The sequence below is a fragment of the Panthera onca genome, chromosome X (genome assembly GCF_046562875.1).
Source record: "Panthera onca isolate mPanOnc1 chromosome X, mPanOnc1 haplotype 2, whole genome shotgun sequence".
Lineage (NCBI taxonomy): Eukaryota > Metazoa > Chordata > Mammalia > Carnivora > Felidae > Panthera > Panthera onca.
The window spans coordinates 119,338,838-119,366,618 of record NC_138357.1 but is presented as its reverse complement, the minus strand read 5'-3'; the positions used below and the strand labels follow the sequence as shown (position 1 = coordinate 119,366,618).

Genomic DNA, 27,781 nt, shown 5'->3' with positions numbered 1-27,781 from the left:
ATTCTTCTGCTATTCCTGAACAAACTAATTTTGCTGGTAAAATAACTTGCTGTTTTATTTTTAAGATGAACAGATGGAATGTTCTGTAAACGTCTGTGAAGTCCATCTGGTCCAGCGTGTTGTAGAAGTCCAGTGTCTCCTGACTGCTTTTCTGTCTGGATGATCTCTCCGTTGTTGAAAGCGGGGCACTGAGGTCCCCTGCTGTGACTGTATCGCTGCCTAGTTCTCCCTGGAGCTCTGTTAATATTTGCCTGATACGTTTATGTGCTCTGATGTTGAATGTATCACTGTTTACAAACGCTCTATTTTGGGATCAATTTACTTTTTAACGATTACATGACGAATTTGTCTCCTGTGACAGTTTTTGGCTTACAGTCTACTTTGTCTGATACGTGTACAGCTACCCCTGCTTTGGGCTATTTGCATAGAGCTACCCCTGCTTTGGGCTATTTGCATAGAGCTACCCCTGCTTTGGGCTATTTGCATAGAATACCTTTTTCCATTCCTGCACTTTTGCAGGAATGTGTCCTTAAAGCTAAAGTGTTAAGTAGGCCGCGTATCTATGGCTTTTGCTTTTTTGTCCGTTCGACCACTCTGTCTTGATGGGAGAATTGAGTCCATTTATATTTCATTATTGATAGGTATGAAATTCCCATCACCGTTTTGTGGTTTTCTGTTTATATTTTTAAAACACGTTTATTTCTGAGAGAGAAAGAGACACACAGCACGAGCAGGGGAGAGGCAGAGAGAGAGGGAGACACAGAACCCGAAGCAGGCTCCAGGCTCTGGGCTGTCAGCACAGTGCCTGGCATGGGGCACAAACTCACAAATGGTGAGATCATGACCTGAGCCAAAGTCGGATGTCCAACTGCCTGAGCCACGCGGGCGCCCCTGATGATTTTGAGTAGTGGTATGCTTAGGATTCCTCTTAAAGAGCTTCAGCTTAAAGAGCTTTAAGACTCTTTCTTTAAATTTTGACACTTCAGTTGTAATATGACTCGGAGTGCATTTCTTTAGATATTTTTGGGAACCCTTCAGGCTTCCTGGCTGACAGCAGGAATTATCCTGGCCTCTCTTCCAAGTTGGTTGATCCTTTCTTCAGTTTGATCTAGTCTGCTGTTGAACCCCTGTACTGAATTTTTCAGGTATCGTGTTCAGTGTGATTTGATACTTTTTAATATGTTCTCTTTGTTGAAATTTTCAGTTTGTGTGTTGTTTGGCCCTCTCCAAGCATCGATGGAACTTAATTTGAACCCTCAGGTAAATCACTTTAAGGTCATTTTTAACACTTATTTTCTGAGAGAGTGTGAGCAGGGGAGGAGCAGAAAGAGGGACAGACAGAATCGGAAGCAGGCTCCAGGCTCTGAGCTGGCCGCACAGAGCCCGACACGGGGCTCGAACCCACCAACCGTGAGGTCATGACCTGAGCTGAAGTCGGACGCTTAACCGACCGAGCCACCCGGATGCCCCAAAAGAGGAAACGCATCTTTTCAGACGGCTTTGGACGCATGCCGTGCGATGTGGGAACTCCCCTGTAGGCTTCCCTGCTCCCCCCCCTGCACAAGAACCTCTGAATGCATCTCTGTTCACATCTTCCCCAGGTAGGTGAAGTTCACCTATCAAAACAGTGAGGAAGGCTGGGACACGGTTGGGGAAAAGGACTTTGCCAAACCTGACTTCACTCATGAACTGTGAGAGCAGGAGCTGAGGCAAAATCGAGCGGGACACTAAAGGCACCCCAGTTATCATTCTTTAATGGACTCGTGGCTTTATTTTCATCTCCTAAAAAGTCAAGTTCACAAGGTAAAAACTAGAGAAATGAAAAATCGCTCCTCTGCCTTCTAGAGGTTCCAATACCTCGTGGTAGGATTACTGTCATTAACTAAAAGATTGCACGTGATCTTATCTAGACAGGATTTATACATAGCTTATTGTTCAGGGGACTCCTGTAACAATCGCACAAAATGCCACAGAAACGGGAGGTATTAGGGCGTGTGGCAAAGAGCATCCTCATTGGGCTCCTGATTGTTCTCCTGCCGAGCCTAGGGAAGGGTGATGATCCTGAGGTGGCACCTCATTTAGAAAGGCAAGGTCTCAGTAGGGGACAAGAGCTGATGTTTAGAAAGGTCAGGTGAAGAAAATCCAAATGCAGACTCGTGCCAACAGGTAAGTAGTTTAAGCAGATAGTCAAACGAAAATCCCAAGTGACCAACTAAGCTCTGCTGCTGTCGAGAGTACCTGTTGGATCGAGCTCTTTTACCATTCCTGCAGACATCTTCTTTTAGTAGACTTTTACACTTCGGGTTTGTACAGGAGCCACGGGTGCCCAGACCCTTAGGAAGGATGGTCCTTGTTCTTACTTTCCCCAAACCTGAGCTTTGTGTTAACCCCACACCTATAATTGCTTTCGTTTGTTGAAGTATCTGTCCTTCACAGAACTCTAGAGCTGTCGGTAGCATTTTCGTGGAAACGTGATGTCCATACACATGCGAAATGTCGATTGTGCGTACTGTTTAAAAATGACACCGTACTGCAGACACAGAAAGATAGTATTTTATGTATGGTAAAAAGGCAAGTGAGTGAAGCTATACTTTTATTGCATTACTCTTAGTACATCCACAACTATTTCCACCTAAATAGATATTTAAAATAAGCATACACAAGTATTGACTATTATCTACAAATATTTATTGTAACACTTGAATAGAACTACAGGAAGCCCTTGGCACTGATAGAAAATATTGATTCACTGTTAGGTTACAAAAATTTATACATAGCAAAATTTAATGCTCTTTACATAAAAAATATTAGACTACTTAAACAAAACTTTCAAAAATTCTTGGTAATAGCTACCAGAATTAGAAAAGTAAAATTAGGCTTTAGACACTGCCTCTTCTAGAACACTGGACTCTAACAGCACCTCCACTGCTGGAAAAAAAAAAAAAAAAATTGAAGTCTGTCATGCAACAGGAAAACAAAACTAGCTATTCTGGAACTGTTCTACACAGAAGAGAGCTTCTCCCAATTAAAAAAAAAAAAAAAAGTCAAGATCCAAATAGGCATTTTTTAGGCATTAACAACAACAACAAAAAGAATCCAAATGAACTCTTATCCTTGATGTTCAATTTTAATAGCATCTTGACAAAGGTATGCTTCCTTTCATCTTAAGACATTTCTGCACACGTGTATGTTTTAAAATCCAGGAAACAGCCAAACCACAAGTTAATTCTTAACATGAATATACAGAGTTAATCCTATATTATGCAGCCCCTTTTAAAAGCACGGATGCACCCAACGGTTATATGTATCATTTCATAAAGAGCAACACAAAGTTTACCATCACTAATACCCAATACCTCTAATCACTTAATGTTCTGGAACAGAATGATTTAGAAGGCAAGTTTCTTTTGAAAATGGCTTAAACTCAAGGTGGATTTTTTTTTTCTTTTTTCTTTTTTTTTTTTTTGCTGAACATCAAACTTTTATTATTCCAGGAATGATTTAGATTTAAAAAAGGAACTAAATACCAACCCTAATTTAAACTACTGAAGTATTCAAGTCTAGAAAAGTAGGAGGTCTGTGGTCTATTTGTAATTCGGTTTCAGATAGTTGGTATGAAACTGTAAACTTGCTATTGAGACCACGTACAAATGGTTTAGAACGGTGGTCATTTTAATAAGGTAACACTTCTTAATTCAGAAAAACATTTGTGGAACCAAGGGCGATGAGGGATTTGGGGTCTCCTGTTGTAAAATTAAGTTCTTAGAAATTGAAAACAGATACTCATTAAGGCAGAGCTGACATTTATTCCCCAGGAACGACGACGCCACCTGGGCCGTTGGATTAGAGGAAAGCTATTATAGAATTGACTTTGGAAAGCTTGTCGATGGGCCACAATCCAGCTTCCTCAAGGGTAGGTGGAGCCGAATTAGAGTTATCAGCGTTCTTGAAAAATAGATTTCCGACTGGATCGGGAGAGGAACGGGTCCTGGACTTAAAGGGTAGGGACGGCAGCTAATTGAAACAAAGAGTTCAAGCGTTAAGACTCACATGGTCTCGGAACCCAAGTTTAATAAATGTCAGCTGTGGGAAATGGTACTCTATTCCCTACCCAGGTAAACCCCGCGGACAGAGGGCACACGTGAATTTACGGTCACACTGCTTCGTGCCGGCCCATCGGCGGTCCCGCTCCAGCAGTATGCCACGTGCCCGTGGCCTCGCTCTCGCGGGAGGCTTGCTCTACGGCTAAGTGGGAACAGGCCACCTATCTCAGAAAGCTGAACCATCGTTTTGTCCAAGTGTTGCCTTTTAAAATGGCTAACGTGAAGCCTCCGGTATCTGCACTAAAGAAAAAGACTGGCCTCCTGGCAGGTGTTCCTAGAAATCCCTCCCAGCAGCTCGAGACAGACAGTGAAGTGTTTGTACCTCTACATTAGTTTGGTGGGGGGTAAGGGGGGGGGGGGCGGGGGGACACATCTGGACGGCAGAGCAGCTGTCTGTGGATTTGTCAGAACTGTCACTTCGGCGGCGGTAACGCTCTGGCAAACGTTTATGTGTAAGAATTGAGTTGTTCTTTGGACCGAGACTGGATATCCTGCAGCTCCTGCTCTTCCTTTGCTTTGATATCCTGGCAAGCCTGCATTTTGCTGGCGTCCTTTAAGTAAGCCCAGTTAGAAGACAGTATCATGAGGAAGTGGATCTGGAAGAGAAGGGTGCGCATGATGGCTAGTGAGCATGGCAGAAGGCAAAGCGAGCTGCGAGGCAGGTTAGACGCTCCCGACTGTAAAAAGGGAGAGGGTTATTCTGCGTTAATACTCGTCGCGCGAGCAGAGCCGTCGGAGCCCGGCAGCGAGCTCCACGAGGACGCTTACGAGTAAGAGGCGGAAGGAGAGTTAGTATACCAACGTGATGAACTGGAAAACATGGCCCAAGTTGCTGTTAAGAAAAAGCAAACAGGAAGCAGGAGGGGGGTGTGTGTGTGTGGTGGTGGGACCGTGGCGGGGGGGGGGGGGGGGGGGGGGAGTCATTTTAAAAACTCGTGCAGACGTTCAGAAACACGGCGTGTGCAGAGTTGGAAATAAGTGTAGTGCAAGGTTCTAGCTTGTCGGTGGCTAAAAACCAGTTCCCCAGAGGCCTCAAAGTGAACGATGTGTATTTTGAGTAGATGCGAAACTACACACGTAACACGGAAAACTTACGCGAGTGTCAAAACCAATAGAATTAGGAGCTAGACGCAAACAAGCATGCGGTCCGTGTTAACACGTTTTGAGCCGGGAAGCTACCTCTTCCGTTGGGTCACGGCCCTTCCTGCCTGTCACAGAATGGAAGAATCCTCATCCTTGACACTTCATGTAGCAAACACTTCTTTCCCACCTAGTTTCCTGGTCTTCCCTGCAAAATCTACACCTCGAGTTCCTCCTCTCTCCTGTTCAACGTAGCGGAGGCTTTCCGACGGCAGGCACGATTGCTCTTGCCGTTAAAATCTTACGTGCGGGTTGAGAGCGGGCTACGAGGAGTCGGTCACTGCTCGCCAAAACACAGGGGCAAGGTTACCCATACTGTGCCTCCGCAAGGGAGGGCTGTGGTGTGCGGAAAGAAGAACCCCCCCCCCCCCCCCCGCCCCGGTAGAAACCTCTAGCTGACTTCAGGGGCACGTATGGGGCAGTGAACCGGGGAATCAGCAAAAAATTTTGTAATCAACTTTACAATAGGTCCTTTTTTTTTTTTTTTTTCCAGAGTCTAACACAACAAAACGCAGATCAGAACGGATCTGTCTTCCATCTCCTGTGGAGCACTCCTGTTGGTTATCAAGCAAGCAAAAATAACGGAAAACGCAGGTATTACAGAGTGTTAATACTTCACTTAGAGATACCCCTCAAAGGTCAAGAAAATTCTTTTTTTTTTTTTTTACCGGATGCTCACCCAATGCCAGTAAATCACTGAATCCTTTTCACACCGTGGAAATAAGCCAGATCTCACGGTTTTTGTAATTCACTTAGGGTGAGGCATGTTATTAATCTACAAGGCAAAGTGAGTCGACTAAAGCTATGTACAAATGACTGTAGCAAAACGGTAGCATCTGACTCTGCTTTCATGGCGGGGGTGGGGGGGGGTGGGGGGGGGTGGGGTCAGCGATCTTTCAGGCTACCGCGCAGAGCTGTCTAAAGCTCCTTGTTGGACTTAGGCAATTTAGAATTTAGTGCAGCAGTCTTCCCGACTCTTAAACTTCAAAACAGCATAGTTATATGTAGTAGCCATCATGTAGATCAGCTGGTGGGAGAGAACAAACAGGACAGTGAGATACAGGTGGTCAGGGCCAGTGCCCGCTCAGGCCCCGGGACTTTGTCCCCCATTTGTCACCACACAGCTTTTCCTGCGTGCCACACCCCCCCCACCCCCCTTCTCGTATGCACTGCTGGTCCTCACCTCCGCCCTCAGTACCTTTATTAGGAAGACTTGGCTGGGTCCGCAGCCTGCCGCTGGAAGCTAAAGGCCCTGTTTCCCCTCGTCTCCCCCCACCCTGCCTCCTCCATGCCACTTAGTCCTCTTTGTGCCTGTGTCTCTGCGAGAGAACAGGTGGCCAGCGTGATTTTGACAGGCCCTTCTGAGTTTTCAGGGGCTCTAAAGAGCACGTGACGTTTCCTTCCTGCTCCCGGCATCTTAGATTTCTTGAAATCACAAAGCAGGCCCTCGGGCATTACACCCGGATGTGCGTACGTACATGCAAACACGCAGTAGGCTTGCGCCCCCACAAGATTTGCAGGGTCCCTATCTGCAACTCTCCTCCCATGCTAAAGTGACTCTGTAACCCCCCCCCCCCCCCCCAAATCACTGCTCGGGGCACTTTCACAGGCACCGGTGGGCAGGCCGCACCGGGGTGACGACGGGGTCTCCCGACTGTCGTCGACTGAGGCACCGCGCTGCGTGCTTTCCTGGTTCGGGCCGTACACGAGTGTCCTTTCTGCAGGCGAGTTCGTGCCGGGTTTTTTTTTTGTTTTTTTTTGGCTTTTTGTGATTTTGCTGTGCACCTGTTTCCTAACCGTCGTGCCGAATGAAGTGTTCTCAAAAGTCTCGAGCCAGCAAGAGGGCCCCGAGGTGCCACCCGAGCTTCGGTCAGGGAGGAGTTGTACTGCGGTTCAGCGATAATCAGTATATACCAAATAACTGTCTTTAAACAGAAACTCCTAAAACAAGGTCATGTGTTCATCAGCTGGCCGAAAGCGAACCCCCGGTCTCCCCGCAGAACAGGGGCTCAGTGTTTAAGGAGACTTGACAAGAACATCAGTACGTGCATCTATGTGTATATATACGCATTTCCGGTTGGAAATTAACCTTTCTTGGCAAAGAAATCAGTAAATGCCTCACGTGCAAGCACGCGCTAGGCCAGCCCGGGTGTCTTGTCCCCCCAGAATCCAAATTCCACTACCCTCCAGCAGTGCTGCGTCCCCGAGTTGTCTGCCAGGAGCTAGACTAGGCCAGCCTGGGGCCCGATACTCACCAGGGCGATGACGGTGGCACCGGCTCCGGCGCAGGCCACAATGAACAGGTGATAGGACACGTAGAACTAGAAAAGAACAGGGCACCGTGTGAGCACTGTATGTGGAAGGACGGGGCCTCTGCCCGTTCGCTCTCCTCGATGGGCGGCGGCCAGGCTCCGTGCCAGCGTGCACGGGTCTGGGTCATAGCCCGGCCGCGCCACCACGCGGGAAGCTTCAGAAACTGCTGCTCAGGCCGTGCCCTCCACTAGTCTAACCTCAGTAGCTGGGCCTCCACCGGGAGTGGAATTGCCCTCCGGGACTGCCCCGTGGAGCCATGTTTAAGAACCCCTGCTCGGAGCCAGTATGGACCTTACATACTGGCTAACGGTGGAGGCAGGGGCTGATGCTAGGAGTCTCTTAAATATGCAAGCTCCCACTCGTGCATTTAAGAATGTTCTTTTATAGACAGTTATAAACCGATGCCTAAAGAATATTCTGAGGTCTGCTTTTAAACCAAAGCGGGTTAGGATTTATTTACTGCCAGTTAAGGCTGAACGAGAGATGAACTGTGACTAGATTGATAGAAATTGGGCTTAGATACAGGTTCAAGGAAATCTTTTCGGTGGAAATTAACTTGCATTTGTTCTGTGATAAATGTCCTACTTTGAAAAACCAAGTGAAGGTGAAAGAAGGCTGTGGCATGGATTTCCAGATGTGCAGGATTCAAATTCTTGCCCAGAGAGACAGCTCTCGGTCCATTTCCCACGGTCCAGCCCACTAGGTGAGGACCCTTAGCGTTTTCTAGGTCACAAATGGCCGAGTGCTGGTGATTACGTACAAGGCCGTCTACAAAAAGCTCTCCTTCCTAGCATTTGCACTGGCTCTTGCTTTGTCTACGGCCAAGAGCCCTTTCCTCAGCCTGCTTTGCCAGGTGACTGCTCTAGGCCCCCTGCCGGAGAAGGGTTTACCTCATTGGTGTTGCAGATGTTCTCCAGGGCAGAGCCACAGATTTTTCCTGGGAAAGCATTCCAAGGGATGATACCTGTGAAGTGAATCCCAACACAACGTTCGTCATTATCAGCACACACGGCAGTGCCCCGGGCTCTCGATGGCCCTCACCACTTGGGTTCCAGTTACAAGGTAATCAATCATCCACTCTGTTCTTCATCGACACTTGCCCTGTCTGCCCTCGGCAGACCAGGCTTTTTAGAATCAATAGCAAGTCCTCCTCGGACAGGAGGACCAGAGCAAAGTCAAGTAGGCCTGAATTGGTTTTTCCCTCCAAATTATGCTTTGTTTAGTTGTGCCGGTATCTGTAAAACCTGATTTCCAAAGCTGTTTGCCCTAGTTCCCACGGATGAACTCTAGTTAAACAGCTGGAGGACAGCCACCCTCGTGAAGCATTTCCTGGTCCGTGGACCTGTTACTGAAGTCCCGAAATGGAGAGTCGGTACACCGAGTTCCAAGGCAGTTATTTGTTATGTAATTTTGTAGGCCTTTTACAATTGCATTTTACAGTGGTATTGAAAATCCAATTGGAAATTTCAAAAAGGGATACCCCGTGGAGTCTACACCAATTACTGTGTGCCTCTCACTATAACCTTGACCCTTCCCCACCATGACACTGCCCCTTGGGTTACTATTCTGTTCGCTGTCACGTAGTAAGCACATGCGTTTAAATAGGAACATTACTCTTCTTCTCCCAGGAAGTAAGGAAGGATTTTTTAAAAAGTTGCTTATTTCTTCCCTTCTTGCCATGGGCCAAGAATCAGTCTTCATACTTCAGGGGAAGGGGAAAAGACAAGTCTCCACAGTGCTTTCATATACAGAAGACTGAAAAATATGATCACCGAGGGCCAAAAAGTTTTAGGGAAAGTATTTACTAAGGCAATGACAGACCTCTATTTACAAATCCTCTTTACACTCTGTTTTCAAACCCTCAGCAAGACCAGTGTGGTAGAACCTTGGTCTTTGTGAGAAAAGAGTAGTGCAGTGGGCAGTGCTGGGCAAGCTTCTGGTTATGTTGGAAGGAAAGATGTTGAAGCCTGGCCCCATGGGAAAAACAAGCAGCACAAATGAAATGGTCCTCTCTCCCCGGCAATCTTCACTGCAGTTTTAATGAAAAGTTCTTTCTCCCCACCCCCTGTCTCGCGGTTTCTGCCAAGAACAGGATTTCCTACCATCTCGGCTAAGAAGCACTAATTAAACTCCTTACTTAGGAGGCTGCCTCTCAATTTCATTGACAGGAGGGGCAAGGGCGCCTTCTGGGGCTTGGCAAAATGACCCAGCCTTAGCTGCCTGCTGGGAGGATCCCATTCATTAGAAAATAGGCTTCAAGGGGTTTCCAACCACCGGCTTTGACAGAGTTCAGTCTGGTGACTTTAAAGTACGTCTGGATTTTATGTTGTTTTCCAGTACAGATAAAGGTTAGTCGTCTTTAGAAGACCGGATCTGAAGAGTGGGCCACAGCAATTAATTGGACTGCAGTGTCTATGCAATATTTTGGATGGAAAGGGGAGCGGTGCAAAACGGGAAACAACTTGAAAAACAAGTCTGTAGCCTTTTGAGATCCAGGAGTGTTTTCTGATCATAACACACAGCTCCTTTATAAAGCAGTTGGAAAGGGTTCTGTCACCACATAACCAAAACTTGAACTACGACGAAGAGCCTAAGTGAGGTTTCCCTCCAGAAGACCGAGCACAGGTTAAGAGCATACACTATACGAAGAGAAGAGTAAATGAAACGGATCACGATGATTAAAAAGACGGCCCTAGAACAATTAAGGTCCAGGCCTATGCACAAGAGGAGAAAGGGTCGTCTTGGGCGTTAGAAGGAAGTACCGTATTGCCGGATGTCCACGCAGATCTGCTCCACGCCGGCCGTGCCGTTGGTCTGGGGTGACCTGATGACTTCGCAAGTTGACCATATGTTGTAGAACATGAACACGGGCACCGCAGAGAAACCAAACACGCCGAGCCAGGCCACTCCCAGCACGTAGGTGAGGAAAACGAACTGAACCGAGGAGAAGGAAAAAGAACCATCAGGGACCTGGGTAGCGTGCAGGCCCCGGGAGGAATGCTCACGTAGTTGGGGCCGGATACCGGACCTGTGGGATGCATTCCCGGCACCGCCTGGGCCCCCGGAACGACAAGGCAAAGTGAGGGGGCAGGGGGGGAGAGGAGAAGCGAGGGCTGGGGCAGGGTGGGCACGCTCTCCAGAGCTAGAGGATGGAGAATGTTACAGCCCGAAGCCACCACCGCCGTTCAGGGCCCTCGCTTCCCTAACGAGGATGTGAGACGCCCGGAGGTGATCTCCCTTGTCCGAGATTCCAGAGCCAATCCGAGCACCAGGTACGAGGGCATCCCTAAGTATGGGTTCCACACTTACCATGGGAGAGTGGTGGAGGCTTGGACAGGCCACTGAATTCTAAGCTATCAGTTTCTCAAAAATTGCCTTTATTTCACACAACATATGGGCAGTCACTCACCAGTGCTACAGCTACAGGAAGCCCTTTCTCAAAAGGAAGCGTGCTAGGTTCAAGATCCTGCGAATTCACTAAAAGCGTGAAGTGTCTGAACCTTTAAAATAGCCTTGAACCCAAACTTCATGCACAGTAGAAGATAAAATTCTCATTTCCCTCTACTTTCCTTCCTAACCTGCCTTGGCTACCAGTTTTCAGAGAACTTTGAAAGGCTGTTCCAAAAACGTCACGTCCCGGTATTCATATTTTCAGAATGCGCACCCACGGAGCTCGTGGGCAACGGTTTAGAATTCTAATTTGGCTTTTAAGCCGCTGCCGAAGACCCGAAGCTTCCCTCGACTTTGCATACTGCAGGAACGGAGCGGGCTGAGCCCCGATCAGCCTGGGGGGCCAGCTCCTGCTGGTCCCAAGCCCCCGAAACTACAGAAATCAGTCACTCTTATTCAAGGGCGTTTCTACCGTCAGGAACATTTGCATTTCTAAAGAGCTCCAAAGAAGCCGATTTCAGCAGTTTCAGTGCTCACGGATGGGCTACTCCCGACGAGGCTTCCTTTTCTTACCCTTCCCAAGAATACTTTCTTTCTAGTAACACCACAGAGACTTGTAAAAGGGCTGGGGGTTCCCGGCTTGGTTAACCTTTCAGCTGTGGTCTGGACTCCAAAAGGTAGGCCAGGGCCCGGGGGCCAGCGCCCCCTCGCGGCCCGTTCCCGTCATGGCGGCCTGAAGCAGGCAGAGTCGCTTTCTCAGTGCCCCAGGCCTTCTAGGGAACCAAGGGCAGCTTTGCAGGCCCCGGCTTCCAGGTGGGTGGAGCACATTGAGCTTCTGCACCTCACCCGCCATGTTGCCTCCAGCTGTCATCAGGCCTCCCCACCGAGGACTTCTTGACGTGCCCCAAGGCAGGGCCGTTCCACGATCTGCTTGAATGTACAGTCAGACCCCCGCGGTCCTGTGGTTACGCTCCTGACGGAGCTCGGGACGCTCCCATTGGGCTCTGCACTGAGAGTGCAGAGCCTGCTTGGGATTCTCTCCCTCTCCCCATCGGCCCCTCGGCCTCCTGCTCTGTGCTCTCTAAAAAAAAAATAAAATAAAACCCCCACAACTCATTTAGGCCCTCGTTCTGTGAACCTGACGTGAAACAGCCACCCTGAGGGGCACCCAGGTGGCTCAGTCACTTAAGCATCCGACTTCGGAAAGAGTAAAGGGGCACAGACAGGGCTCGGACTCCCGCAGGACCGGTGTCCACACTGGCATCGCCTCTGGCGGCCCTGCCCTGAGACTGTGACAGCGACCGCCCGGTCTCAGTCGTGCTGTGGGAATTAGGGACCGGCCGGGCCCCTGATGCAGCACAGGCCGGGGCAGAACCAGAGGGGCTGCCTCAGAAACTTCCAGAGCTCACCGGGTAAGAGATGCCAGCCGCAGGGGCCACTTGCCATAGGCCGTGGGCTCCGAGCACAGGAGGATAGCGAGAGTGACACGGAGGGTGGACCTGAGGTTTTAACAACCTGCACCCTTGGGGCGGGGGGGGGCTCTCCTTGGCCACCTCCTTGAGCCCCATGACATTCCTTACCTCCCTGGTGGTGGTGCCTCCTTCGCTTGGGTCTTCCCGGTAGACCGGGCTGTGCCCCAGGGATCTTTTCCCCTAAAACCTCGGTGTCACCTTGTCCGTACCTGCCACAAGTCTGTCAAGCGTCAGCCCCAGTGTTCCCAGAAACCCCAGCCCAAGTTCCTCGGTGACGCACTAGGTGACTGCCCGTGGACACCAGCAACGGTCTGACACCGAAAGAACAAGCAGCCTCCTCGACGGGCCGCCAGGCCAGAGACCTAGCGCTCATTCCCTCCTCTCACGCTTAGCCCCACACACCAACCCTAGCGTTTGGCTTGCCCCCACTCCGAATGTGTCCCCGGAGCCTAGCTGGGATCCCCGCCGCTCGTCACAGCCTCACACTGGCCTCTCGCTCTCCCTCCCTGCCGTCCGCCGTGCTCTCCTTCCTGAGTGGGAGTCTCCCACTCCCTGCCCCTCTTTGTCACCTCTGTTCGTAGCCAGGCACTCCGGGCCTTTCCGATCTGGTCTGTCCCTTCCCCCGCAGCTGTCGTTTCCTCCCTTCTTCACTAGACCCTTCTGGTCCAGCAGGGGCACACTCGTGGCTCCCAGGAGCACCCCGCTCTTTTCTGGGCCTCGGCCCTGCCCCTGCTGGTTCCCAATCCTCCCACCTGAGCTGGCCACAGAGCCCCCCCTTACTGTGCAGGCAGCATCGGTGCCCCACTGCCTTGTGCTCCTGTCTGGATTTCTGTCCCCGGCCTGTTTGGCAAAGGACTCTGAAACTTGCCAGGAAGCAAGGGCCAGACAGGGAAGCAGCAGGGACGGTGCATCTCAGTAGTTTCCTTAGGACCAAGGTCGCTCCTGGGATGAGCAGTGGCCATGGCCACCCAGGGTAAGATGGGGCCTCTGCACCGTGCCACGGGGAAATACGCTACAAGCTGTGGTCCTCCGAGGAGGAATGAGGGTTTTTCTGACTGCTGGGCCCCCCCCCCCCCCGGCATTTGAAGCCAGACCGTACGTCCTTTCTTCAGCGAGACCAGAAAGTTCCATCAGCGCCCAGACTCCAGGGAGATGCTTGATGTGAACGCACCATTTACGAACTCAGTGTGCCCCACATCCGACTCCATACATGCCTCTTCCTTCCCAGCCTCTCTGCCCACCACTGAGTTTCCTTTGGTGACGCGGCCCTTTGTAAGCCTGTCTTTTACCGAGCTCTTAAGCTCTGTCCTCCTCCAGACCAGAGGTCGGCAAATGCCGGCAAGAGGCCGGACGGGGGACAGTTTAGGCCCCGCGGGCCACGTACCGGCTCGGTCTCAACTCTCGAGCTCTGCTGGGAGAGCGTGAAAGCAGCCACCGACGGCGTGGATGTGGCTGGGTGCCCATCATACGACGCTCACCAAAACGTGAATCTGACATCATTTCCATGGATAATTTTCCCCACCAAGTTAAGGACACATAGCCATTCTTAGCTCGTGGGCTGCGCGAAAACAGATGGCAGGCCAGATTGGCCCCACGGGCTGGCATTTGCTGCGAGCTTCTTGAGGACAAGAGCCTGTGACTAGCAAATACCCCGCCGGGTGCTTGGGAGGAGAAGTGCCTGGGACTTCCAAGGAATCGCGACAGTTTATCCCGGCACACGGTCTTTAGGGCCACAGTCCGTGTTCCAAGACAAACGCAAGGGGGCGCGGAGACAACATGGCAGTTCCCTCCTTTCACAGAGAGAACTTTCTATCTGAAAAAACCATCAGGGCCCTGACGGCCTGTATATTCATAAGGGAAATGCTTGGTGCTGTGGCAGCAGGCGTTAATCGTCAGCAAGAATGAGATGTTGGAAATTGTTCCATCTCTGCAACTCTAGAATGTACGAACAACATCCGCGTCACGGACGCTCCTTCCACCCGCCATCGGCTCATAGCTTTGACCAAATACAAAGGGAGGCACAGGGGCGTGGCCCTGCTGGTGTGTCACATAACCAGAGGCTCGTACTCACCATCCCACTGATGCACCGGCCGCAGGCGGTTGTCTTAAACTCGCCGTGCAGCTCCTTCACGGCGCTGGTGGTGTAGAAGCCTTCTGCCAGCAGAATGATCCCATACAAGAAGAAGAAGGACGCGATCCCGTAGATGACATACTGCACCAGTTGTATTCTGCGGAAAGGAAGGCGAGATCCAGAAAAGGGAAGTGGACCACGGGGCGAGGGCAAGATGTTTGTGCCACCGGAGGGCGACCATGACGGCGGTCGGGTCCCGTGACCCCTCCCATCCCAGCGATGGCTGCCGTGGGCTCATGCGGCATTCCAGGCCGGCCTCCCTGCCCGCGCCACAGCAACCTGGGCCTCTCTCCCAAGGAGGGCCCAAGGGTCAGATGGACAACCTCTCCAGGCAAGGGAGAAGTCTGCCTGGTCAAGGGCAGAGGCCCAGCTGTCATCTTTTAATATGCCCCAAGTCCTGTGCCGTGAGGATCAGAATCCTCATCGGGCGCATAAGGACACACAGGCATCGACTGCGAAGTTAAGTGACTCATCCAAGGACACGCAGGGAGGGGCAGAGCCGGTGTCTGAACTCTGCTCCAAGGACCGCATGTTCTTTCCGCCACAGCAAAACGCCTCCCAACCAGGCCTAGTGCGTAACGTTACTCTCACGAGCCCCTAGAGAAGCGCTCAGGGGCTTGTTTAGGGAGGAAGTTGTGCACTCATCTTCTTATCACACGTGGAAGCGTGGGCATGGGGGTTTTCTGATGCTTCTTGGGAGTTTAAGAGCCATCGACTGGGATCACTAGCTCGTTAGATCGGTATACGGCTCCCGGGATCAGTTTTGGTAGGTATTTCTTGGACTTCCTTGCACACAGCTGACACTCAGGGAGCGCCTTGTCCTGGCTGGGGGTCCTTGCCACCTCCCCCACCCCCACACATTCCTGTGGATGTCATTTGCGAACACGGAACAAAACAAAAGACAAAGAAGAAAATTCCCTAAGGACTCTTCCAACATCATTCCATTATTGTTCAATAAAACTTCCTGCCTTTTGCAGCTGGGAGAGAAGCTTCTTCCGGTCACAAGACGCCTAAACGTGCGGTGAGACTTTGGCAGTCAAGGAAAGAGCAAGACCGCACTGAAGGAAATGGAGAAAAGGAGAGTCTCTGCTGGGCCTCCACTGAAAATTCCAGAATGGGCAGCCAGAGACGTGGGGCTAAAGCCCTGAAACGTCCCCTTTTCTGCATCAGAGGATGCTCTGGGATTCGTTCTCCTGGAGGAGGAAGAACACTGCCCCTGCACGCTGAGAGTTGGGGCAAGTCAACAGGGTCCCTCGCACTCAGGGATGGTCCTTTCCCGCAAGGACCCCAGACGGCATCGCTACTTAGGAGCTAGGGAGACGGTCTCTGGCGTGACCACCTTGCCACAGCCCCACCACGTGCACGGCTTGTGTGTGTGTGTGTGTGTGGAGTCCTGTGTGTCCCCCTTGCAGTCCCCGGACGCCCCTGGGGCCAAACGCTCACTGCCTACTTGGCCCTTTCCTTTTTTCCTCCTCTCGTGCGCTTTTTTTCCATCTGCCTGCAAGGAAGCTTGAAGGAAAGCATCCGTTTCCTGCCAGGAGAGCTCACTGGTCTTTTCGAAACCATCACGGGGTAGTTGCATTTGAAATCCGTCTCCAAGGGGAAGCGGGTACTTACACCTCGCTCAGCAAGGCATGGTCGCTGGTGTTGGTGGAGAAGTGTTGCTCGAGAATCGCCACGGTGCCCGCGAGGGCCACGTGCCCACAGCCACAGAACAAGGCGACCCCAGAGAAGCAGAGGATGGTGGCCACCAGAGAGGCGTAGGGGACTCCTCCCAGACACTTGATGCAGCATTCAAAGCAGCCTGGACCCAAAGGAGAGAAAACGCAGCGGTTACGGCACGACGCCTCGGTCTTCATCGCTTACCGCACCTCCGCAGAGACGCGCTACCGTGCCCGTCTCCCCTCGCATGCTCTGTGCCTAACAGCTCAACGGGCCAAGGGCCAGCGGGGTCGTGTCCCGCTCTGTGCTGAGCACCCTGGGGCTCCAAGAGGGAACGTAGCTTTAATTTGCTCGGGGTGAGCACAGAGCGGCCAACTGACAAACGTTCTGGAGTAAGTCCCGATTCTAGACCTTCCTCGTTGACCTGGGGCGGGCAGGGCAGGCAGGCAGGCGGCTGCTCCGGGGACGCTGAGGGGCACGCACTCCGCTGAGGAGGTCGAAAGAGAGGACGGCAGTGAAGCTCGAGTTTCACGAAGAATCAATAGTGACACCCCCCCCCCCCACCTCAACCTCGGGGGGTTTCGAGTACCTCTATTGCCGTAGCAGCCAATGGCTTTCTCCCAGCCTTTGACCTCCTGGGCGACCAGAAGAAGCAGATACAGTAAATCACACTGTTGCTGCGTTCAGAAAAGGGTCAACGTGGTCATTGTGGAAAGGCGATGGGGGTTTGGGGGCCTTACAAGTACAAAGTCACCCACGTCCACGCGAGTGGGTCCGCTCAGGTTTCGTTCGTGTCACTCTCGAATGCCCTCAGCTTTCGAATACAAAGACTTCATTCCTCCTCCCACCCTCCCCGGCTTCCACCTGCCTCCTTCCCCAGTGCAGGTGGTGCAGAGTAAGCTCGAATTGGTGGGTGACATTTAAGTACTTGAAGGAAAAGGAACAGAGGGAAAAACAGAAAAGACAAAATGAGCATCCATGAAGTGAAATGAAGGAGAAAGAGCCACAATTCATGGTTCATCTTGAGAAGATTTTTCTTCATTAAAAAAACAACAAAACAAAAAAACCAACTCGAGATGTCCAGAAATCTCTTCCCAAGGGGCAGCGCCAGGTGACATTTTCAGTTCGGAGACCTTTGCGTTTCGGTGAAAGCAGTGCTGGTCTCGGGGTGATGGGGGTACCTCTCCTGACCTCCCGTCGCTGTTTTAAGTGAATGGCTTGTCTGGGAGATCGAACTCGGACGGCATTAGGATGTTTAACAGCAATCAAGAGCGGTTCACTGCTTCAAGGTGAGCACATTAAGCCAGCTAGGTATTCCCGCCCCCCCGAAATGGTCTTTATAGTAGATAAGAAATGACCCAGCACAAAACGCTGGAGACGGACTTTGCCACTGGGGAGGGCATCTCATTCAAGAGTAGCATTTGCCTGGGGCGCCGGGGTGTCTCAGTCGGTCAAGCGTCCGACTTCGGCTCCGGTCATGATCTCGTGGTTCGTGGGTTCAAGCCCCGCGTCGGGCTCTGTGCCGTCAGCGCAGAGCCCACTTGGGATCCTCTGTCCCCTCTCTCCGCCCCTTCCCCACTTGCTCTCTCTCTCAAGAGATAAATACGCATTAAAAAAAAAAAGTAGCATTTGCCTAAGCCCACCCCAAGAAGGGACTATGAACCCTCGTTACCACATTTCTCTTCAGTTTGCTGGAAAATAAGAAAGGTCAGGGCTTCATAAGCAAGGGTGCTGTCTTTCATTTCAAAGGATGGCCGGCTGTTGCGATGAAGAACCACGTCCCGGAAGTGGATCGCGCGACTACGTACAATGGGGACCGGCGCGCAATACGGTTCAAGTTCACTAGCAAGGTGGTACCTTTGAGGGCTTTGGACATTTGAAGTTCGGGAGCAAGGGCAACGGACTTCCGTCTTAGTCGGTCATACAACTTTCTGGGGAATGAGGGGAGGAGGGGGGAGAAGGCGGCAACTGGAGGTCCAAACGGTCTCCAGACCCGGCCCAAGCAAGACAAACTATGATCCTCAGCCTCGTGGCCCGTTACGTAAAGAGCAAGGAGACCCGTGTGTCATAGCTGTCGCTCACCGCCTCCCCCGTCCTCAGCCCGTTGGGGGGTGTGATGAACAAGATCGACGGCAGCTTCCCTGGCTAACAAGTGGTGTCCACTCGTCACCGGACACAGCTGTGTGGCCTTGGGACTGTGCTGTCCAGCACGGTAGCCAAAAAAAGAAAAAGAAAGAAAAAAAAAACAACCCAGTTCCTCAGTTGTACTAGCCACGTGTCACATGCTCAACAGCCACAGAACGTTCTCTCATCACAAAGCACGGCTTTGGAAGGCCCGTTTTGACTTGCCACGTATTCCGTTCTCTGTAAGGCGAGCTGGGTTCTGAGTTCTACTTTGGATTTCACGAAGTCGGTGCTGTGGGAAGGCCCGGGTACAAATACAAAATAGCACGTCCCCCTTGCCTTCAAGGGGACCACACGAAGCCGCAGGCACACAAGTAACGCAATTATCATAGCACAGCGTGACGACGGCGAGTCAGAGACTGCTGGAGAGCCACGGGGTGGGGGGGGGGGGGCGGTGGTAGCAGGGAGAGGACAGCAGGAGGGGACAGAATTCCTATCCGAGAGGGGTCGGGCACAGCTTTCTGCAGACAGGCCCGGTGGCACTACGGCTCCATCTTGATATGCTAAGCGTGACGAGGAAGGCTGCCCGAACAACTTATTTCTTCAATTACTCCCAAAGGTATACTCCAGATACCCCCGTGCGGTGGGTCTAGTTTTGGAAAAGCAGTCACCACGCTGGGCATCGTGGTTCCACACACACAGACGAATCTCCCGGGGACCCTGCTGGCCAACGTGAGGAGAAGCTTGTGGAATCCGCCACGGGAAGAATTTACAGGAAACAACACGGCTGGATGAAGGGTGTCTTCTCCCTTGGCTGGTCAGTTGCACGCTAAACTCGCACGTGTGGTGGCTATCCAACCTTCTATAAATGGATCACCCCCACTGTACCTTCTCTGTCAGTCTAGAAGCTAGCATCTTCAGACACGGGCAGTCTGGTCATATGCCACACACTTACCCCAGAGAAACCAAGACCGACCTGAATACGTTTTCTAAATGTGTTTTCTAAACGTTAACAGCATCTCCGACCGGCAACACAGGCGGGTACGGCTGTGGCAGAGGCGGTCATGATGGCGACACGTGCTCGGGCCAGCCTCACCGGCACGCGACCTGTGCTCTCACAGGGCCCCGTGCTCGCTTTCATGCTGTTGCTGCCATCTTGAAGTTCAGCAACCCGACTCTCTCGAGGGACTAGCGGTGTGCTAGAAAGAATGACTTCTCCCTTCCCTCTGGAGGGAGGCGCCAGTCCCCCCGTCCTAACCCCCAGAGGCAAGGCTCAGCGTTCTCCTCGACCGGGGGTCGGCAGACGACAGCCTGTGTTTTTGTAAATAAAGTTTTATTGGAACACGGCCGTACCCATCCGTTGACGGACTGTGGCTACTGCTGCCCCACCATGGCACCCCTGAGGAGCCCGGACAGGGAGCGCGCGGCTTACAAAGCTTGCGACATTCACTAACCATTTCCAGAAGGGCTCGGCCGACCCGCCCCGGGGAGCAGTGGGGCCGAGAGGGTGCTCCCAGCACCAGCGGCATCGGCATCACCTCTCAGCAGACTGGAAAATGCCAACTCCTGCAACTCACCCCCGAGCCACCGAAGCAGAAGCTCGGGGGGTGGCCCCGGCGATCCGAGCTGAACAAGCCTTTTGGGGTATCGTCACGTACGCTCCAACCGGAGAACCCCTCGAGAATCACGCGAGCTCTTTACTGTCTCCCCACCTCCACCAGAGGATTCCTGGCTTCTGGCCAAGACGGCGTAACGGGGAGCTGATTTATTCTCCTGCCTGAAACAATTAAAAAACCGGACAAAAGATAGGAAGCAACGGTCTTCAAGGTACGAGACGGCAGGCTTACGCAGAACCACCCGTGGCTTACGAGTCAATTGGTAAAATAAATGCTCAGCGGAACCAAAGAACCAGGGCTCGCTCCAAAAAGAGAAACTCTTCCCCCGTAACCTGGCTCTTATCTCCGTTACTGGGGTCTCTCGAAGGCCTTGTTTAACCGAAGCTGTCGGTTAAGCGGAGTAAGAGCTCCGGGCGGGGACGGCAGCACTGGGAGGAGGGAGCGGCCCGTCCACTCCTTCGTTCCATCTCATTCCACGAGTGAATATTCAATGCTCCCCAGGTGTCTCCAATGTCCCAAGCGTGGGGCTGGTGGGCTAAGATGGGCACGACACACCCTGTAACGGAGCTCACGGGCGGTGGGGGGAGAGCGACATTCACCCAATGGTTTACCCAGAAGTCCTAGGAGAGCAGACGGGGGGGGGGGGGGGGGGACGACGTACTGAGGCTTGGGGTGGGGCGCAGCGACGGCTTCCAGAGCCTAAATACGAAGGGTGGATTTGAACTCATTTGGTAAAGGGAAAGGATAGGTGCCAGAGGGGGGCTCCGGGAAGCAGGCAGATGGCAAACAAAAGCTCTACGGTGGAAAAGGGCAGGGCGCTTTCCCAGGGATGACAGAAGCTAGAACAGAGAGGCCGGAGAGGGCAGCGGAAGGAAGGCAAGGAGGGGTCTGTCGGAGCTTGACCCCTTGGGGCTTTCCAGGCTGCGTTAAAGACTCTGGACTTGATGCTCCGAATCAGGGGAAGCCACGGAGCACTTTTATCCGCAGGGAACAGGTTGGGGTCGTAAACCCTCGCTGTTCCTCCAGCGAGGCGTGACCAGAACGGGGCTAGGCTTTTCGAACACACGTGAGTTCCGTTTTAGGCATGCTGAGTTTGAGGCGACTGCTTGTCACCTCAAGGGAGGTTTTCTGGTGGGCGAGCGGATTCGTGGGTCTGTAAGGAGCTAAAGAGGGACGCCGTCGGCTTCTGTTGGATGGCAACGAGAACTTTCTGAGGCCAACCAAAGCCCCGAGTGCGCCATTTATAGGTTGAAAGCAACTTAGACCCTGCGCTTTGCAGAGCGTGGTCCTTGGATGGGCAAGGTCAACCCCAGCAGGGAGCCGGGGAGAAACACAGGCTCTCACCCCACCCCCGATCAGCAAGCCCCCAGGTGATCTGTGCGCAGGCAAGTCCGAGGAGCCCACTTGTGCCAAGAGTCCCATCTCCCCCATGCCGGGGTGGGGGGGGGGGTGCGTCCCGCTTTTGTGCGCCATCCGTGTTGGGGGTTTTCTCCCTAAGAGGCGGCCCACCGGACCCGGCCAGAACACTCTAGCCACCTGCCAATCAAACGCAAGTTCCAGGGTCTGCAAGGAAGCAAAACAAAATGTTCCAAGTTGCTCGGCGGGCCTTCCAAAGAGTACAACGGGAGCGCCTTCTCCGAATCAGAGGACCGCGGAGCGCCGCCGAGGGAGGTGCCTGCTTCTCTTGGACGTTCCTGTAAATGCACGGACTGAGTTTTCCCAGGCTTCAAACCGGCCGTGACGTTGGGTTCAACGCGCACCAGAAAAAGCAAGGAAAGCATTTTGTGATGACTGTGATCGGCTCATGTAAAAAGGGGGGGGGGGGGGGGGGAAACAAAACCAAAAACAAAAAAATCAAAGCTAGGGTTTCTAGCACATTTTACTAGTGATTGTCGGTGCCTCTCTCCAACCGCCCCCCCCCCCCCCCAAACCTCTGTTAGGTTAATAACGTCTTAAGCCTTCATTTAACCAGGCTCTGGCCAAAGAGGTTTTTAGAATTTGATTCACACAAAGACTCCAGTGTGCGTTAGCCTAAGACAGTTTAAATATAAACCACATAGTAGGGGGAAAAAAAAATACGCATCAGTGCCTCTGACTCTCAATGGCCATTTTGTCTCCAGCGTCTCTAGAACCTTTTGTGCAGAACAACAGAATAAAACACGTTTTGTCCCCGGGCTTGCGGATGGCCGTTGCCATGGCTGAGTTCATAAGAGCCCAGTGATTTGCCCCGAGTCGTCTGTGATCCTGGCTGCAGATTTAATGCTGGCTCAGAAGGAGGGACGGCAGGAACAAGGGCTCAGATTCTTCCCCAGGGAATGAGTGAGAGAGAGAGAGAGAGCGTGTGCGAGAGCGAGCGCGTGCGCAACACAGACTCTCTCACACACACACACACCCCAGGCCCTCTAAGCTCCGCCTTCCCTGCTACTTTACTGGTTTCCAATGAGCCAAAAAATGGAAGGAATTAACCAAGGTTTGCAACTTTGAAACAACAGGCAACCGGAAAATGGAGGCAGACAGAATCCTACTTCAGAGAAACAACACTGAATGTCAGCAGACAGAGGCCACCCTCGTTCTGAAATGGCCTGAGCAGCGGTTCTCAACAGGGGGTGGCTGTGTCCCCTAGGGGACATTCAGCACCGCCTGGAGCTATTTTTGGTTGTCCTCAGTAGTGCCAGATGTCACCAGGGCCAAGGTGGGGAAATCAAGATCGCAGGAACAAAAAGTATCCGTTGTTGAGATCGGTGGTTTTCTGGTAGGGACGCTTTTGTCCTCCGGGGGCCTGATGGCAGGGGGTGGAGAGGTTTTCAGTCATTGCAACCCGGAGTACACCTTTGACACGTTGTAGGTAGGAGCCAGGAACTGTGCTGAACCCCTACGTCGCAGTGCGCCACCCTCCCACCGCACACGTGCTCATGGACACGCGACAGAGGATGACGGGGCATAAGACGTCAATAGCGCCAAGGGGGAGACCACCCGGCTCAAAGGTTACAAGAGCCGTCGCGGTCTGCGACAGATTCTACCATTAAAAACAAAAAAGTCTAGGGGGCCCCTGGGTGGCTTAGCCAGTGGTTGGGGGTCTGACTTGGGCTCAGGTCATGATCTCGCGGTTCACGGGTTCGAGCCCCACGTCAGGCTCTGTGCTGACAACTCAGAGCTTGCTTCGGATTCTTTCTCTCCCTCTTTCTGCCCCTCCCCTGCTCATGCTCTGTCTCTCTCAAAAATAAATCATTAAAAAAAATTTTTTTTTAAAGCCTTAAACTTTGTTTTAAAAACATAGAGCAGAAGTTCTCAAATTTTGCTGCAAGTTAGAATGGTCTGAAGAGCATTTTAAAGCCCTGATGCCCAGACTTCACCACCGACCCATGAAATCATTATTTCTGAAGGTGGGACTCAGGAACTAGGTTTTTGTCTTTTTATTTTTTTATGTTTTTTGTTTTGTTTTGTTTTTGTTTTTTGGGGAGAGAAAGAATGCAAGCAGGAGAGGTGCAGAGAGAGGGACACACAGAATCCGAAGCAGGCTCCAGGCTCCCAGCTGTCAGCACAGAGCCCGACGTAGGGCTCGAACTCACGAACCGTGAGATCGTGACCTGAGCCCAAGTCGGACCCTCAACTGACCCGAGCCACCCAGGTGCCCTGAGGTTTTGCCTTTTTTAAGGATACACACAAAAAAGCTCCTCAACTGATTTCATTGAGCATCCAAGCTAAGGAATAAATGTCACAGAGAAAGAGGCAGCAAACCATGGCCCATGGGCCACACTGCTCTTCCTGTGGCCTGGGAACTAATAATGTTTTTTTTTTTTTTCACATTTCTAAATGACTTTTTAGATGTCAAAGAATCACATTGTCTCATATTATTTTTTTATTTCACGACGCAAGTATACGAAATTCAAATTTCTGTGTGCATAAAGTTTGATGGGAACACAGCCACATGCATCAGTTGACGGACTGTGTGTGGCTATTTTCAAGCTGCAAAGGCAGAGCTGAGTTGTTGCCACAGATATTTACCATCTGGCCCCTTACGGGAAAAGTTTGCAGAGCCCTGTTAAACAGCGGGGCCTCTCAAACTTGAATGTGCCTAGAAATTCCCTGGGGATCTCGTTAAAAATGCAGATTCCTGTAGGTCTGGGGAGAGAGGCGGTTCCTTCTTTCCTTCTGCATTTGTCACCCACTCCCCAGGTCATTCTATTCTGCGTAAGGGGGAACCGGAACCGGGGTGGGGGGGGGGGTAGGCGGGGACCAAGGCCCTGGGAGACCCGGGGACTCTTTCAGGGGGTCTGCCAGGTTAAAACTCTTTTCATCAATAGCACTAAGGTGTGTTTTTACACCTTTTGAATGGTCTGTGCGACGCAACTTTGGGGGGCAGGGGCAGAAAGCACAACGTGTGACTGCTGTCTTGAGGAAAAGTTCGCGTGGAATGGAGTTGCGAGCTGAACTAGCACCCTTTTTTTTTTGTTTTTGAGCATCCCTTTTCCTTGAATTAGTGACTGACAAACCATAGGTACTAAGACTTGGGTGTCTGGCAGAAATTGTCTCAAAAAAACATCCGAGTGCACTAGCCTGTCCTGTCAAAGGAAACAGTTGACAGAATCCGTTTGTTGCCAACCGATGTGGGCAACGTGCACCTGCCGCCGTAGTCAAAGTGCCAGCTTCCCAGTGCTACAAAGACTTCTGGATGGACTTGGTGGCCGTATTCACAAATGAGACTTTTTTGATCTGGCACAACGGGACGTGCCAGTAGTTGGAAGACCCGCACAACTCAGAGAACCAATGCTTTCCACAGGACCGACGTGCAACGTTACGCGACCACCTGAATACGGAGCCAATCGAAGTGCAAGAGAGCGCCACAGATTTTAAAGGAACAGAACACAAAAAGGTCACAGGGATGGCGGCAGAGTCCGCATTACAAACGAGCTTTAGGAATCCGCCCCCCTGGTTGGATTTTGGTGTATTATGGAAAGGCCATTAACACATTCCTCCATTCTCCAACTATATCTGCAAGAGACCAAGTTTTTCAACCAAAGCTAGTTATCCAAGATGCCCCTGGATGAGTGCCGACGCGGACAGGAAAACGCAGCTGGCTGACGGAGAGCAGAGAGTAAGGAGATGTGCAAAAATCTAACACAATAGGACCCTTCTCCCTGAAATTTTACTTTGTTTTGAAAAGTACTTCTCTTTCCTAAACACTATTTACGTTAACACGTCCTGGGTTTGTTATTGTTATTTTAAATAAGTATGTCCATTTAATAATAAATGGGGTATAATTTCTAATACAGAAACTATTTAGAGACATAACCCACATCACCAAAGCTTTTTTGGGGTCTGTTATTTTTAACAGTGTAAGTCAATGGGTGCGGGAGGGGGGGCTTCCTGATAAAGCACTAAACGGCAAATCACTCGAATGACCATCTGCACCCCCCCCCCCGGTTCTCTCTCGACCTTCTTAGAGTCACCGACATAAAAGTCCGACTGTACGATGCTAAGAATGTTGAAACTATTTTGAATGATGCAAAAGAATCAACAAAGTCAAGAAGCAGACACTTGCCGCTCTCTTCCTTGGCCCCTCGCGGGAACCGGCTCTGGTTTTCCTAAAGATCGCATGTGTGCTCTGTGCCTAGTTTCTAGGTGTGGGGGTGCATCACTGGGGAAGTGGACACAGAGTAGGGGAAGCGAGCTCTAAGTTCAGATGACACAGATGTGAAAAGCAGGGAGATCGGCAGGGCGTTCAAGAAACTGGAGAACTCCCCACAACAGTGAGCTATAGCAGCGGGCGACCTCCCGGACCGTCGGGGCGAGAGCATCTGTGCATTCCCGGCGGATCGCTGCTGTGTGAGAGGCACTAGGCCGGCCCTGCGCGGCCGCGGAAGGGTGGCCTGGGGGACATAAACACACGAGAAATCATTTAAGAAGGGACACCGGGAGTGAGGTAGGGACAGATAAGGAAAGGGCGATGGGGGTGGGGGGTGGGGGGTGGGGGGGGCGGCAGAAGTGTAGACAGGCCTTGAGGAACAAGCAGATCCTGTGGTTAGGACAGGTGGACAAGCATGTCGGGAGGAGAGCAGGCCCAAGGGGACGAGGGGCGCGTGGGAGAGCTCAGGATGTGAGGACACCACGGCAGCATCGGGGAAGAAGGCGGGAAGGGAGGTGGGGCCCTTCTGCGGGAGGCCTCCCAGCCAGCCCCCCAGGCCTCGTGTGCCTCACTTTGCAGGCAGCGGGGACAGAAGGCAGGTTTGGGAGTAGGCCAGTGACGCGGCCCGAGAGATGCTTGTAAGAAATTCATCCGGCCGGCTGTGTAGGCAGGACTGGAGGGGGTGCAGAGCAGCCCCTCCCCCGGTGGGTCGGGGCAGGATAGGCCTTTAATCAGAGGGCACAGCGAGTGTTCAACAGAGGCAGGAAGGATGAAAACCGGACAGGGATTGGAACCATTAAGCAGCTTTTAATAAGGAAACACCAGGCCCAAAAATGGCGTCACTTAGGCCAAGTCCTCAAACCAGGGGCTTAATACCTAGCCTAAGTGCTGTTTCAACCTCTCCCAGGAATGCAGTCTTAACCGCTCAGTCTGGAACTTTTTCAGTCAGCCCCGCACCAGAGAGTCTGCCACAGGGGCCTTCTCCATCCCCTGAAGAAAGAGGAGGTCCTCCGCATGGTAAGACCCCTTGCTTTTCCCCCCTAAGGGACAGGGGCCTTGACTGGAACAATGCTTCTCTTCGGCTAAAACTTTCCTGCCCTCCACCCTCTGTCTGTGGAAACCTTCCAGTTTGAACAAATATTCAGAGCCCCTCTACTTGCTAGACGGGATGCACCAATGGATTCATGAATCATTTAACAAAACCAATTAGATCTTTAAAATTTACTCAGTTGAATTATTACTTAACACAGTCAACATCACACCACATTTTATAGGAGTGGCTTGGCGAGAAACAGTGAAAGAATTTATGTGAACAAATCGTCATAAGGGCCATTCCCGAGAATGCAAACTAATCCGGAGAGACGGAAAGCAAATCAGCGGTTATGTGGAGGGCTAACGAAGGGACCCCAGGACCCCTGCAGCTCCATGGATGTGTCACCATCTGCCTTGTGCTGCTGGTTTCACTGGCACATTCGTACATCACACTTATCAAGTAGGCCACTTTAAATGTATGCACTTTATTACGCATGTCAATTATACCTTTGAAACAGTAAAAAGACCTGCTTCTCAAGTCTGATTTTTTTTTTTACAAAAGATGCCAGAAAATTCGAAAGGCTGTGAATCCTCTTGGGGAGCTAAGGACTAACAGCAAAAGGCAGGAGCCACAACCACCACTCGGTGACAGGGAAGTGAAAGGGCAATTGCCATCAGGAGAGAAGACCTTGCTCTAGCTAGAGGGGATGAAGGATGTGCTTTTTACGGCGTGTGGCAGGCGGCCTCCTAAGACACGCCCAAAGATCCCTGATCTTCACACGCCTGTGTAATTCCCTCTCCCCGCGGGCGGGCGGGAGGGACCTAGGGACTTGCTTCCCTGATGAGGTTTCCAAAGACCAGAACTTCTGTCTTGCTAGCACCTTCGCCCTCCTCCACTCACTTGCTCTAACGAAGCCGCCTGCCGTGTCACGAAGGAGCCACGGGAAAGCCCGCGTGGCGAAGGACCAAGAGAGGTCTTGGGCCAACTGTCTGCGAGGGACCGAGTCCTGCCAACAAGCACAGCAGCAAGCTGGGAAGTGGATTCTTCCACGGTCGGGCCTTCAGATGAGACTGCGGCCTCGGCCAACCCTTGCGTGGCGGCCTCGTTAGAGACCCAGAGGCCGCTGAGCCAAGCCCAGACTCCCGAGCTACAGAAACTGAGAGAATATATG

General features: G+C 51.9%; 1 protein-coding gene across 6 annotated transcripts in view; it reads right to left on the bottom strand.

The window, feature by feature from the left end:
* Window positions 1–2,666: 2,666 nt before the first annotated feature.
* GPM6B (glycoprotein M6B) overlaps window positions 2,667–27,781 on the bottom strand; it is a 147,255-nt gene continuing 122,140 nt past the window's right edge. For 4 of the 6 annotated variants that reach the window (XM_081793438.1, XM_081793436.1, XM_081793433.1 and 1 more), the window contains 6 exons: window positions 16,167–16,353; window positions 14,490–14,646; window positions 10,319–10,490; window positions 8,447–8,520; window positions 7,499–7,564; window positions 2,667–4,699 (listed from right to left, as the gene is read on the bottom strand). In XM_081793438.1, the coding sequence (XP_081649564.1) occupies window positions 4,550–4,699; window positions 7,499–7,564; window positions 8,447–8,520; window positions 10,319–10,490; window positions 14,490–14,646; window positions 16,167–16,353 (806 nt within the window). In that variant the 3' untranslated portion in view covers window positions 2,667–4,549. Of the gene's footprint in view, window positions 6,271–7,498; window positions 7,565–8,446; window positions 8,521–10,318; window positions 10,491–14,489; window positions 14,647–16,166; window positions 16,354–27,781 lie in introns of all 6 variants that reach the window. The other 2 variants (XM_081793434.1, XM_081793437.1) reach the window with 1 other exon arrangement.